The 13,706-nt window shown below is 42.7% G+C and overlaps 1 protein-coding gene across 1 annotated transcript; it reads left to right on the forward strand.

The window, feature by feature from the left end:
- The first annotated feature begins 819 nt into the window (after positions 1–819).
- On the forward strand, positions 820–7,066 carry nsun5 (NOP2/Sun RNA methyltransferase 5). Its single transcript, XM_079492313.1, has 5 exons — positions 820–2,095; positions 2,210–2,417; positions 3,712–3,876; positions 4,230–4,433; positions 4,787–7,066. The coding sequence occupies exons 1-5, from the start codon at positions 1,171–1,173 to the stop codon at positions 4,995–4,997; spliced, it is 1,713 nt and encodes a 570-aa protein (XP_079348439.1). The 5' UTR covers positions 820–1,170; the 3' UTR covers positions 4,998–7,066.
- The last annotated feature ends 6,640 nt before the right edge of the window (positions 7,067–13,706 follow it).

The following is a 13,706-nucleotide window of genomic DNA, read 5'->3' on the forward strand; positions in this document are numbered from 1 at the left end:
CCTTATATGCATGGTAAGATATGTCTGATTAATTATATACGTTCACACACACACACACACACACACACACACACACGCACGCACACACACACACACACACACACACACACACACACACCAACTTGCAATGGGTCTGGTCCACAAGATTCGATACACCACCAAGATACCCATGTACCTGTCTAGATACTTCCTTAATGTTAACGAAGTCCACACCCACAACACCAGAGGGAGTGCAACGAACCATGTACAACCCAGATTCGGCACAAACAAGGGACTAAATTCTTTTCGCTCCTATGCCACCAAAATGTGGAACGCCCTACCAACTATCATTAAGACATGCGAATCCCTTGACTCCTTCAAAACCGCTCTCAAAGGGCACCTACGGATGGCTGCAATTCGAAACTGGCCCCCGTAATATCTGAATCCCCCCCCGCCCCCCCCTTTTTCCCCCTCACTGTATATATTTCTTTTCCCTTTTTACCTCCTTTTTGATGAATTCCTGTTCTGTCTATAGAAGTGTCTATTTGTACGTCTCTAAATGTTTTGATGATTTGAACATGGTGGACCCTGTTGGAAACAAGTGTAATGCTTAATTGGGTCGTCCACTCACAGTTAACAGCCTTTGTATTGAGTTTGTGCTTGAAATGTACTGTAATTCTGCAAACTGTTAATAAATTCTTCAATCAATCAATCAATCAACACACACACACACACACACACACACACACACACACACACACACACACACACACACACACACACACCATTGGTTGCTAAGATTTACGTCATACTAGAAACGCCTCTATTTGTAATTTTCTTCCGGTGTCATGAGTTGACCCGAAACGTTTCTTCCCGTGCCATGTGTTGTGCATGCATGCACGAGCCATCCTCTTTACACATAATCAAATGTGATTTCATTGTAGTTATGAGAAGATCTATAAAGGGAAAAGGATAACGTTTTCCACAGTCGGGAATGGATATGCATGGAAGAAGCATAGTAAGTTTAATAAGTTATTAAGGCAGGCATTTAAAAAAGTGGCACCCAGAAAAGTAACGTTAGCTGGTAAGCTATCTGTTTCGTTTCCAGACATTACTTCCAGTGGTGTAACGTTTTTACCCATGTTTTTACCAATCAGCTGTTAACTTTAGAGACGAACACGTTAGAGAACCATGGCACTTTACTTGAAAGCTGCCGATGTCCTAGAGAAAGTGGAGGGGAAACGGGGCGCAGTGAAAACCTTAGTTTACGAAAGCAAGTTTGAGAACGTCAAGCAGCTCTTCGCCTTGGTATCCGAGACTCACAAATATTCATCCATTCTGGAAGAGATCATCGAGTCCACCAAGCTGCTCAAACAAACCAAACTAAGAATACATCTGGCCAAGGTGCTGGTGCATGACCTGCTGATCGGCAAGGGGCTGAAGTGCGGCGGGTCCTTTAAAGTTGTGATGATGAAGCATCGGTGCCGACTCGAGGCAGAACTGGCCCGCATGAAGATAAAACGGAAGGTCAGCAGGAACCAAGACCTGCTCCCCGCCGGCGTCCAGCAATCTCCAGGCGACCAGCTGCCGAGATACGTGCGTGTAAACACTCTGAAGACGACGGTCGACGATGCCATTGACTACCTGAAGAGGGAAGGTTTCAACTACTTGGGACAGGCCAACAGGATAGGTGATTTGATCCTCAAAGATAAACATTTTGTGATGGACATGCACCTCTCGGATGTGCTGGTCTTCTCACCCAAGACACACTTCCACGACCACTTCCTGTACAAGGCTGGTCACTTCATTCTGCAGGACAAAGCCAGCTGCCTCCCTGCCTATCTCCTCAACCCTCGTCCAGGTTGCCATGTTATCGACGCGTGTGCTGCTCCTGGCAACAAAACCAGCCACCTGGCAGCCATCATGCATAACAAGGGGAAGGTGTTTGCCTTTGATTTGGACGCCAAGCGTATGTCGACCATGTCCACTCTCCTGCTACGTGCTGGCGTCACATGTCAACAACTGGCCAATCAAGACTTCTTGAAGGTAGACCCCGATGGCCCTCTGTATAAAGACGTGGAGTGTATTCTACTGGACCCCTCATGCAGTGGATCAGGTAACACAACGTGTTTAGATCTGTATATTATTTACCCCCATTATTTGCAAAAAACGAAGTAGGAACATCATAACGTGAATGTGATTACAATTATTGACTTTGTTTTCCCTCCAGGCATGGTGTGTCTACCAGGCAATGACTCCTCTGACCAGAAGAAGAGTCGGAGTCGTCTGGCTTCTCTGGCGTTGTTCCAGAAGCACTGCCTCAATCACGCCATGAGATTTCCCAGTGTGCAGCGCCTGGTCTATTCCACCTGCTCCATCCACACCCAGGAGAATGAGGAGGTTGTTGCTGAATGTCTGCAAAAGAATCCAGGCTTCAGGTAGAGGACAGACACACACATTGACATTGACACCACATACCATGACAGACACTTTCTCAAGAGGCAGTGATCTGCGGACAGTCGGTAGTGCTGTCGCCTCACAGCTAGAAGGTCCTGGGTTTGATTCCCGCTGGGGACGCTGTGGGCGCTGGGGGCATGTTCCCTCCTCCACGTCATCAGTGCCCATACCCGAGGCGGGGTTGGCGAAAGGGCCTTTCTGTGTGGAGTTTGCATGTTCTCCCCGTGTCCCCTAGGTTAGGTACCCTCACAAAAACATGCAGTAATCCTGGTCTCTAAACTACCTCCCCCTGGCCAACCGGGGCGCCTGATGGAGGGGAAAGGAACTGGTAGGAATAACGTGTTCCTTGTCCCTGACAGGGAAATTCCCCCCTGTCAGGTGAAAAGAAGCAGCTTGGACTCCTCATGCATAGAAGCAAGCATGAGGTCAGTCCGCTGCCCCCCCCCCAGGTTGGCAGAGGAAGTGTAGTGTCCAGGATTACATTAGATAATTGACACTGGGTGAAAAAATGGGTTACAAAATCATGGGATAAAAAAAAGAGGCAGTGCCAGTGATCTGCTTAGACTGTATTTTCCTCTGTCTTGCAAGATATAATACTGAACTGCCTTGGTGCATAGGTCATTACTGGAGATCATATTTAGAGATGTTATTTAATTTCTGTCTACACCTCCTGTTTTCAAGCCTACTTCTGTAACCTTTATGCTATTAACAATGACACTGAGGGATGTGGATTATCGATTAATTCATGATAACCTTATCGATCGATTAACAGTTTGACGGCCGCTAATTGTCTAATCCAGTGTTCCACCGCGCTTAAAACGCTATACCCGACATTTGTTTAATGCGTTTAATTCGCCGTTTTAAAATAATTAAAAAGAAACCTGATGGCGAGGCCGTCACGTTATGATGACGAAACCGGAAATCAAGTCATCATCTGGGCTGCTAGGGCTTCTGGGAAATGAAGCCCAATGCAAGTGAACGGGGGTTTGTTTGGACTACAACTTGCTCTGCACTGTGGTTTCGTTCCGCATTGTCATGTCATTATCCGGCCCACGTGTGCGTTCCTCTGCCACGTGCACACGCAGACAGCATTACATTCACAGAAAACCGCCCAATGATAGAAACGCAGACTTTTCAATTAATTTATACCGCTTAAGTTAAATTGAAGAATTTCTTAGCGATCGATTCATCTATTTAACGATGAACTATTGACATATCGACAGCAACGTCTTTGCTTTTCCAGAACCTGAATCTGTGTCTGTTGTGTTTCTGCAGGTTGGTTCCTGTGCTGCCACAGTGGCCAGAGCGTGGTCTGGAGCCTCTCAAACAGTGTCTGCGTGCCTCCACCTCTAAGACCTACACCCATGGTTTCTTTGTTGCTCTGTTGGCAAGACGCAGCAAAGAAGAGACTCAAAATCAGGAGCAAGTCATTGAAATTATGTAAGTATAAAATCAATCCTCATATTATATCCTCTACTCTGGGTAGTGATAAAAGCCTTAAGTGTGATAAAAATCTATCTTAGGAAAGGTTATAACTTATAAGTAACTACATTTCTTCACTAAGCTGAAGACTACTCTGACGAATGAATCATAATACATCACTGTTGTCAATGTAATTTAGCAAACGTCCAATGATTTTTTTTAAATTGATTTCATTAATGTGATTTTTGTGACTCTTACCCAGTAAGTTTCACAGACAATTTAATGTCAAATCCAGCCAAATAAATGAATAACACTTAAACTGATGTTGTGAAGTGATTTTGACCATTGACTAATATATCCTTTCTTTACAGAAACCCCAGGCCAGAAGTCCCTTCGGTTGATATTACAGATGACATTGAGGAGAAGACCGTGACAGCAGCCACAGAGGAGCCCAGCATCAGTGATGAGGAAATGGTGGGGACAGAGGACCAGTCTGTGCCATCTGTAGTAGGACACAGTGACATCATGGTAACCAAGAAGAAGAGGAAAAGGAGGAAGAAAGTCATTGAAATTATGTAAGTATAAAATCAATCCTCATATTATATCCTCTACTCTGGGTAGTGATAAAAGCCTTAAGTGTGATAAAAATCTATATTAGGAAAGGTTATAACTTATAAGTAACTACATTTCTTCACTAAGCTGAAGACTACTCTGACGAATGAATCATAATACATCACTGTTGTCAATGTAATTTAGCAAACATCCAATGATTTTTTTTTAATTGATTTCATTAATGTGATTTTTGTGACTCTTACCCAGTAAGTTTCACAGACAATTTAATGTCAAATCCAGCCAAATAAATGAATAACACTTAAACTGATGTTGTGAAGTGATTTTGACCATTGACTAATATATCCTTTCTTTACAGAAACCCCAGGCCAGAAGTCCCTTCGGTTGATATTACAGATGACATTGAGGAGAAGACCGTGACAGCAGCCACAGAGGAGCCCAGCATCAGTGATGAGGAAATGGTGGAGACAGAGGACCAGTCTGCATCTGTAGAAGGACACAGTGACATCATGGTAACCAAGAAGAAGAGGAAAAGGAGGAAGAAAAAGAAACCCACCAAAGTGGAGTGAAAGGGATGTTTTTCAAATGTCTCCATGTATGGTCTGAAAGAGAGTATTGCTTGCAGGAGTGTGTTTGTGTATTTCCATAGTATTTTCTATGTAACATTGCTCTAAAATACAATCTAAATGTGTTATATGAGTGATAAAGGACGCAACAATACTAAAGAGGTGTAAATCCATATATTTTGAATTGCACTATACATTACTTGTGCCTTTCATACCCTCAGCCCCACCACAGTCTCGTCCACCACAAGCACAAACAACTCCCAAGCTCCTTCAGAAATGTGGTATATCCCTGCCTGGGAGATTAGATGGTGGTCACACGTGTGCATGTGTCACAGCAAAATAGAATGCATGCCATGTATGCAAGTATTTGTGAGAGAGAAAGACAGTTGTTATTTGTAGCATTTGGCTATACTGGACAATAGTGGTAATTGCATAATCCAACAAATTAACTATTGACTGTTCAGATTAAACATGTCTGACTGTCTGTTTAGAAAGCAGAGCTTCAATTCGTTTTCAGCAGATTTAGGACATTGGCTCCCTCTAGTGGATGAAAGATAGGATTTAGCTGTTTTAACACATCTTTAAAAATACACTAGGCCTATATTACCAAAAGTCAGTGAACACCCTTCGTCGGTCTGAGACTGGGCCAGGCTTTATCGTCCAACATTACTTCTGACTTCACTAATACACATTGTGGCTAGATGGTCGCTCTGGATTAAGAGCGTCTGCTAAATGCCTAAATTGTAAATTGTATGGACTCATGGAAGCATATTGCAGCAGCAATGTTCCATGTTACTGGTGAAAAGCTATCCCAGAATACAGGTGAATGTTTGCAAATTTCTATATCAATGTCTATGATTTGCTTCTATTTAGCCACAAGACCATTGGTGAGGTCAGACACCGATAGTGTGCAATACTGCAATTAGGCCCGGTTTGCATTTGGCGTTCTCATGCCAAAGGTTTTTGATATGGTTAAGTCACAGCTCTGTGCAGGCCAGTTAAGTTATTCACTCATCTCTCTCAACAGACCAAAGCATGTGTTCTGGAACACGAAACAAACAGCCTCATTGGCTGCATGCAAATGTCAAGAATATCATTGTATGTGTAGCATTAACCACATGAACCCTACCGTCCCTATTCTAGGCATATCATAGGTGAACATTATGTGAAAATAACTCGTCTACAAGCTCACTGCGTCACACCGAGGCCTATAGGCTATTTGAAAAAGGAGGGGACCAAGTATAGACCCCTGCGAGAACCTAGGCATACATAGGCATCTAAGTATGTAGGGTTTAGGTGGTTAAGATGTACATTCAGTAAGGCACTAATTAATAGAAACACTATAAAGGGACAGTCTTGTCCACTGACTTTGATCATGTAGTTTATTTCCCTCATCTAAAGCTATGGAAGGATATGTTGCTTGTTCATCTGTTAAGGAATAGAATTTCTTTCTTCAGTAATATCTGAATACTAATCTGATTTCCACAATTGAACTCTACATGCAGCCAATGCATACTGTTACCATAACCTCTGAACTGAAAACACTGCATGAGATGTTTTTAAACTATGCAATTAAAAGGAATAACTTCAAATGTGTGAAATGGGAAATGGTCTGTGGATTATGTGAAATTAGAGGTCCGGTGAAGATGATGAGTCAGAGTCAACACTACCATTTTCCAGTACGCATAAACACACCTGTTTCTTTTTGCAAACCAAAACCTTCACATGACGTAAGTGTGATGCAATGGAAGGCTGGAAATAAGCCACCATTTAACTTAAAAGCGCCTGTGTCATTTTCTCACCTTGCTGTGATTTGATGTGAAAGAGTATAGCCTATAAATGCAGATGACACAATATTACCATTGTTCCTGTGTTGTGGTGTTTGGAACAACTTCTCCCCCAAATCCTAGTTACACCTATAGGCAGGGTTGACAAATAGCCAATAACACATTGTGTACTTGTAGAACTGCTTTTCTCATTTTTATTTGTAGCCAACACTAATTGTTTTTTGTTATATTTTACTCAAAATAGGGGTGCCAGGGTTGATGTGATTAAGGGTTGTGAATTGGGTGACAGAAAGAGAGGCATATATGGAGATATGATCACAGCTCTACTGTAAAAACAAAAAGAAAAGAAATGCATGGCACATTTGAAGCCAAGATGATGAAATAAAATCAAATGTCTCTACTAACATGAAGCCCAATCATTGTCACACGAATAAATGAGTATTATACTTGCCAGTGCCACTTTACATTCCATGGCCACTTTTGTTAATACTGTGACATGAAATTAAAAATGTGTTTAAAAAGGGAACAATTCAAATTATATATATACCACCAAAAGAAATTATTTTGCTGGTCTCATATTAAAAAAAGTGCCCTTTTGTATTACGAATAGTTTTATTCCATTTCCCATGAGAAAGAATGATCTGTTGTAAACACCAGAGGAATGTGATGTATCACAGCCTACTATATTGGGGTGACAAACTGGCTGATGATGCTGGCCCTTATACGCATGGATGGGGCATGGGGGGAAACAATCAGATTTGTTTCAAGCCTAGCAAAATGATTAGGCCATAAAAATATGTTAACACCATCCATGTATGAGGTTTTTTTTAATGGGCAAAAGGGAGAGAATGTGAGAATGGACCAAAAGAGCATTTAGAAAGAAGTTAATTCGGTATCAAATATTTGTCCGGGCATGGGGGAACTCGTTTGAGATGCACCACTTTATTTATTTAGGGGACTAGTGTGAGTGTAGTTACCATAGACAAACATTCATTCTTTTGCATAAGGGTTTTGCCAAATATTCCCACACTCATATCCGGTATCATCATATGTCCTATGTGCTGTGCTATGTCCTTCTAATCAAGCCATATTTAGGCAGGATGTTTTCTGTTCTCTGGCATGATGTATTTATTGAGTGATTTGCTGCACTGTCTGATTGGATTGGCACCGGTTTTTCTGTTGCTCAGGCTCAGCTGCCAGCTGGCATGGAATGGAAAATAGGCCAAAAATACTAGTATTAGAGTAAACAGAGTAAGTCTAGCTTAGTGTTTAATTGCCAGCTACAGGGGCTCCCCGTCGAGTACGGTGCGTAATTCTGCTGTGTGGCCACGCTGAGACCAGACCAGACACGAGACACGAAGGCACCATGAGGGCAACACAGTAGGTGACCCCAACAACAGGAGGACCTGTCATTCGGCCGTGACTGGAGAGCCGTGAAGACCCCTCTCTCTCTCGTCGTCACACCCAGCGACAATCCCGCCGGGGACAAGCAGCTGGTGAAAAAGACACTGACTTTCAAAGTCTGACTACTACCTGTCGACGCCGACGCGCAGCGATACTGTATATCCAAGACCAAGAAACTACAGTAGGCTTACACCAGACCAGACGAATGCTGTTGCGGACAACTACGACCTGTTCAAGATATTTCGACTTGAAGAGAGCGACGCACAAAGGTAAGTGCTCGTTAATTTCGTTCATGAGTGAGGTCTTTCATTTGACTCAAAGACTTTGAGTTAGGTTCTAGTCTAATTAGCTATAGTATACTAATCGACGTTTTACAAATAAATTAGCCTAGCCAATATATATAGTTAGTTAATTTGATGCAAAATTGCAAATCTTATTTGAAATGGTTGCAGTCCCCCCCCCCCCCCCAGCTTTTATCCTGTCAGCGTTTCTATAACCACTGGCACTCGAGTCATGTTTGCAGTTTGCACAGCCCTGAGTTGTTGACTTCTCACATGGTGATGTAAGTTTCAACCCTAAATATTGCCTCTAGTAGTAAAAAAAAGAAATCAAATGAACATTTCGTAGAACTAGACCTACTACTTTATACTTGTGTGATGGATGTCACGTCCATGGTTTTTTTTTGCACGTTTGTAACTTACATAATGTAATTGCATTATAGTTTATAAAATACAAATGTTGAGGCCTGTAGTATTTGTTTTTAACACAGTGTTGTTGGTATACCTACCCCCAACCTATAGGAACACTTCACTGTCTCTGAATCCCATTCACATGTCAGCCTTATGTCCAAATTCTCACTCATCTTCATTACTGTAATATAATATTAGAATGTATGTGACAGACCTACCAGTAATATATTAACATATATATATATATATTAACACAATACACCAGGACAATATAATCACAATATATACATTATTAATGTGTCCTACTCCTCTTTAGTTGTTGGTTTATTGGTTTCTTTGCAAATAGGCCGTAGTTTTTGTTCTCTTCAATAATATAGCAGAGGTTCCAGCACTTGATTATATTCATGATTGTAAAGTAGAATGTATTTACCTTCATATGTGAACGCATCTGTAAAGGAAAAAGACTCGCTCACTGTATAAAAAATGAAGGAAAACTTAGACCGAGACTTAAGAAAACATTTTTTCTATCATGCTCATAAAGTGCTCTGTGTTCAAAGTGCAATTAAAAAGCAAACGTTTCGGTCCTATAAGACCTTCGTCAGTGCTATATGTAAAGGGACATTTTCCTGTTGCACGCTACATGTGTGAAAGGACAACACATGACACCGGACAGTGTCCCGACCTGATTCCCACGACATTTTCCAGCATTCAAATGAGAACGCAGATCTCACTGAACTCCAAACAGCTGGACAACTTTGTTCTGTATATGGCCTGCTAAAACTCTAGTAACAGAATTAAAGGTCACAGGTTCGGTCCCTAATTTCAGCTGGCGTTTCCATCAAGTGTCACGGACGTCACATGACCCATCAGAATATCATTGAGCAATACACTGACAGCACCTCTGTCTGCACATTCACTGTGTGTAGAGGATGAGTATCACACACACAGGCCTGACAGTGACATGTATCCAGCATGTCAGACCTATATCTCTGTTTATAGAAGACTAACTTCTCCCTACTCCTTTCCGAACATATAAAAGTAAAAAAATAAATAATAATAATTATACTTGCAGCCAGTGAGGCTTGTTTTTTTTTTAAATATTATTTTATTTGTTCTATATTGAACTTATTTTAATTCTTTGACTTTTGTCTAATTTTTTATAATGTTCGGAATAAAGTTTTTAATTCATTCATTCATACACGCCTGACATGTATCCAATACGACAGACCTACCATATATTATCTATGTTTATTGGAACAGATACATGCCTGACGTGTACAGTATGACAGACCTATGTGTGTATTATCTCTGTTTAGAGAACAGTATCAGGTGGGATGGCTGATTTAAGCAGTCATATCTGGCCTGGGTCCAAGAAGTTATTGGACTCAGAGCTATAGGTGTAACTGCACACCTGTTGCAACAACTTCTGATGAATTGAAAATGGAGGATTCCTGATGTAAACAAGTCTTATAGTGCTTTTTCTGGTTTTTATCCTCGTAGCAGTTTTTCTATTGAACTGTACCTTTGATTGTACTGTACCCATTCTACAAACTGAATACAAATTTCAATCAAATACACACAGGATAAACAATCATCCCCACAAGCATTCAAGGAGTTAAAATACGCAGGCCATGGCGAATTGAATATTTTTATTGACGATTTAAACAACATGAATGTCTTTATTGTAGTCCACTAAAACACCCAACGTTCAATCACTAGACTAGACTAGACATAATGTAACCATCCCTTGTCCGACAATCAGGTACAGTACATGCCTGTATACAATATGACAGACATACGTATTATCTTTGTGCAGGGAAGAGTATCAGGTACATGTATAACATGTATTGCACATCATATCTGTGAAGGCATTGCTAGACTTCACACAAATTGCATGACTCAAGTTGAACCTCATGAAGAAGTTGCAAATTGCAAGACATGTTATATATATAGTCAAAGGCCGAATACACGTGCACACACACACACACACACACACACACACACACACACACACACACACACACTATTGGTAAAAGTCGCAACATGATCGCAGCTGAATTTGCAATCTATCTAATGCATAATCATCTCTATTCTAAGAAGCACTGATTTATGGCAGTTGATTTTATACTAATTTTAAAGCATTTACACAATTTACAGTATCAACACACGGAATGAGATTGAGTTTCTCTCCAGTGAAGCTGCTAAATTAAGGATCTATTAATCAGCAGATATTCATTTAATCTGAGGCCAAGGACAAGGTGATAATCTTAACATATTTACTATGCAAGGCAAGGGGGTCAGTTACATAAAGCTATGACAGTGACGGATGATGTGATGACACAGATATATAAAGGGATGTGCACACATACACAGTAAAATCCTATTTTAATTGAACTCTGGGAGTCATCTCATAGTTAAATGAACACTGGATGTTTTGTGTAGAAACACACTAAGAACATGCACATAAACAACACAACCATATACAGTATATATAGACCAATGATTGGATGCACATGAACACAACACACACACACACACACACACACACACACACACACACACACACACACACACACACACACACACACACACACACACACACACACACACACACACTTTAAACAAAGTGAAACCTATGTAGAAGGTCGCTCTGGATTAAGAGCTTCTGCTAAATGCCTAAATTGTAATTGTAAATTGTAGAAATACAGTTTTTTAGAAGTTATATTCCTTTCCGGGTAGAAGGGTATAATAGAAGTACCCTAGAAAATAATTAGAGTCATATTATTATCACAACCTTACACATGGGTAATATTCACATACACACAATGCAATGTAAAAAGGTAACAACTACTACCCTCAGTCATTCTCACCATGTGAGCCCTCCACACAGTAGCACTGTTCTGAGGACAGCTGTTACTGTCTATCTCCAGTTCACCAGGGGATCTTCACTAATGTGTCTGCCAGGTTATAAATAAGAGACTAAAAGGTTTTAGTGCTTGTGTGCGTGCGTGCATGTGGGAGTGAGCGTCTGCGCAAGTGTGTGTGTGTGTGTGTGTGTGTGTGTGTGTGTGTGTGTGTGACTGTGTGTGTGTGTGTGTGTGTGTGTGTGTGTGTGTGTGTGTGTGTGTGTTTAGCCAGCTGCTGACTGAGTAGGTCTTGTGTCTGTTCTTGGAGTGCAGGTGTAGTTGTTGGTTTCTACATGCTGATCTCAGACTTGCTTTAATGGTTTGGTGGGCTTTGAGGTAGCGTTTGTTTGTTTTTGCATGGCCCTCACCTGTCAAGAGTACTAGCCTATGTGTAAAAGAGGAATTCTTCTGAACTTTGATTTTTATTACTAATCAAAGTTCAGAAGAATTCCGTTTCATCTCTCTCCGTGTGTGTGTGTGTGTGTGTGTGTGTGTGTGTGTGTCAGTGTTTACACAATGGAAATAAGCTCTTGATCTTTTTTGTGTGTTATCTTTATTTTGTCACTGGCTGGATTTTTGAGCGGTGCCTCCGCTCCATTACACAGCAATGTGTGTCCCTATACGTACCTATCGTATCTGAGTCTCTGTGTCCGACAGCTGCAACACCTAAAGTGGCCAGTAGAGTACAGCACAGAGTAAAGTGGCACAGAGTACACTACAGTTAGAGCCCTGGGCATGTTCCTGGGGGTCTGGATGTTCTGGGGACCCCCCGGGGACCCCCACACGGTAACTCTGTCATTTCTCGACTGTTTCGGATGCGGGGCGGCTTGCCGAAACCGGGCCACCCCCCCTGGGTTCCCCCTGTGGTTCTGGATGTTCCGGGAGCCTCCAGGGACCCCCACACAGTAACTCTGTCATTTCCCGACCTTTTCGGACACGGGCGGCGTGCCGGAACTGGGCAGGCACCCTGGGTGCGTTCCTGCGGGTCTGGTTTGTTCCGGGGACCCCGACATGGTAACTAAATGGTTTCTCGAAGATTTTTCCCAAAAATAATCAAATAAATGGTAAATGGTGCATTTATATAGCGCCTTTATCCAAGGCGCTTTACATTACATTTACAGTGCATTACATTCACCCATTCACACACACATTCATACACCGATTGCGGAAGAAGCCATGCAAGGTACCAACCAGCACATCGGGAGCAATTTGGGGTTCAGTGTCTTGCCCAAGAACACTTCGACATGTAGACAGGAGGAGCCGGGATTCGAACCGCCGACCAATGGATCATTGGACGACCTGCTCTACCTCCTGAGCCATAGTCGCCCTGCATGTGTTCAAAAGCATCCCCTCTTCTTCTTAATGTAGACTCATGTATGTGCTCATATAAAAATGGCACCAGAGATAGTTACATCATATCCTGCTTACTGGTAAACAGAGCAATGAAATGTTTATTATTTTAGGTAAACGTGTGTGTGTGTGTGTGTGTGTGTGTGTGTGTGTGTGTGTGTGTGTGTGTGTGTGTGTGTGTGTGTGTGTGTGTGTGTGTGTGTGTGTGTGTGTGTGTGTGTGTGTGTGTGTGTGTGTGTGTGTGTGTGTGTGTGTGTGTGTGTGTGTGTGCGTGCGTGCGTGCGTGCGTGCGTGCGTGCGTGCGTGCGTGCGTGCGTGCGTGCGTGCGTGCGTGCGTGCGTGCGTGCGTGCGTGCGTGCGTGCGTGCGTGCGTGCGTGCGTGCGTGCGTGCGTGCGTGCGTGCGTGCGTGCGTGCGTGCGTGCGTGCGTGCGTGCGTGCGTGCGTGCGTGCGTGCGTGCGTGCGTGCGTGCGTGCGTGCGTGCGTGCGTGCGTGCGTGCGTGCGTGCGTGCGTGCGTGCGTGCGTGCGTGCGTGCGTGCGTGCGTGCGTGCGTGCGTGCGTGCGTGCGTGCGTGCG

This window comes from Electrona antarctica (assembly GCF_951216825.1).
Source record: "Electrona antarctica genome assembly, chromosome: 2".
In the NCBI taxonomy this organism is placed as follows: Eukaryota; Metazoa; Chordata; class Actinopteri; order Myctophiformes; family Myctophidae; genus Electrona; species Electrona antarctica.

Coding starts and splice junctions, on each gene's coding strand:
- nsun5 (XM_079492313.1), top strand. CDS start 1,171: ATGGCACTTTACTTGAAAGCTGCCGATGTCCTAGAGAAAGTGGAGGGG. Junction 2,418..3,711: donor CAAAAGAATCCAGGCTTCAG/GTAGAGGACAGA, acceptor GTGTTTCTGCAG/GTTGGTTCCTGTGCTGCCAC. Junction 4,434..4,786: donor AAGAAAGTCATTGAAATTAT/GTAAGTATAAAA, acceptor CTTTCTTTACAG/AAACCCCAGGCCAGAAGTCC.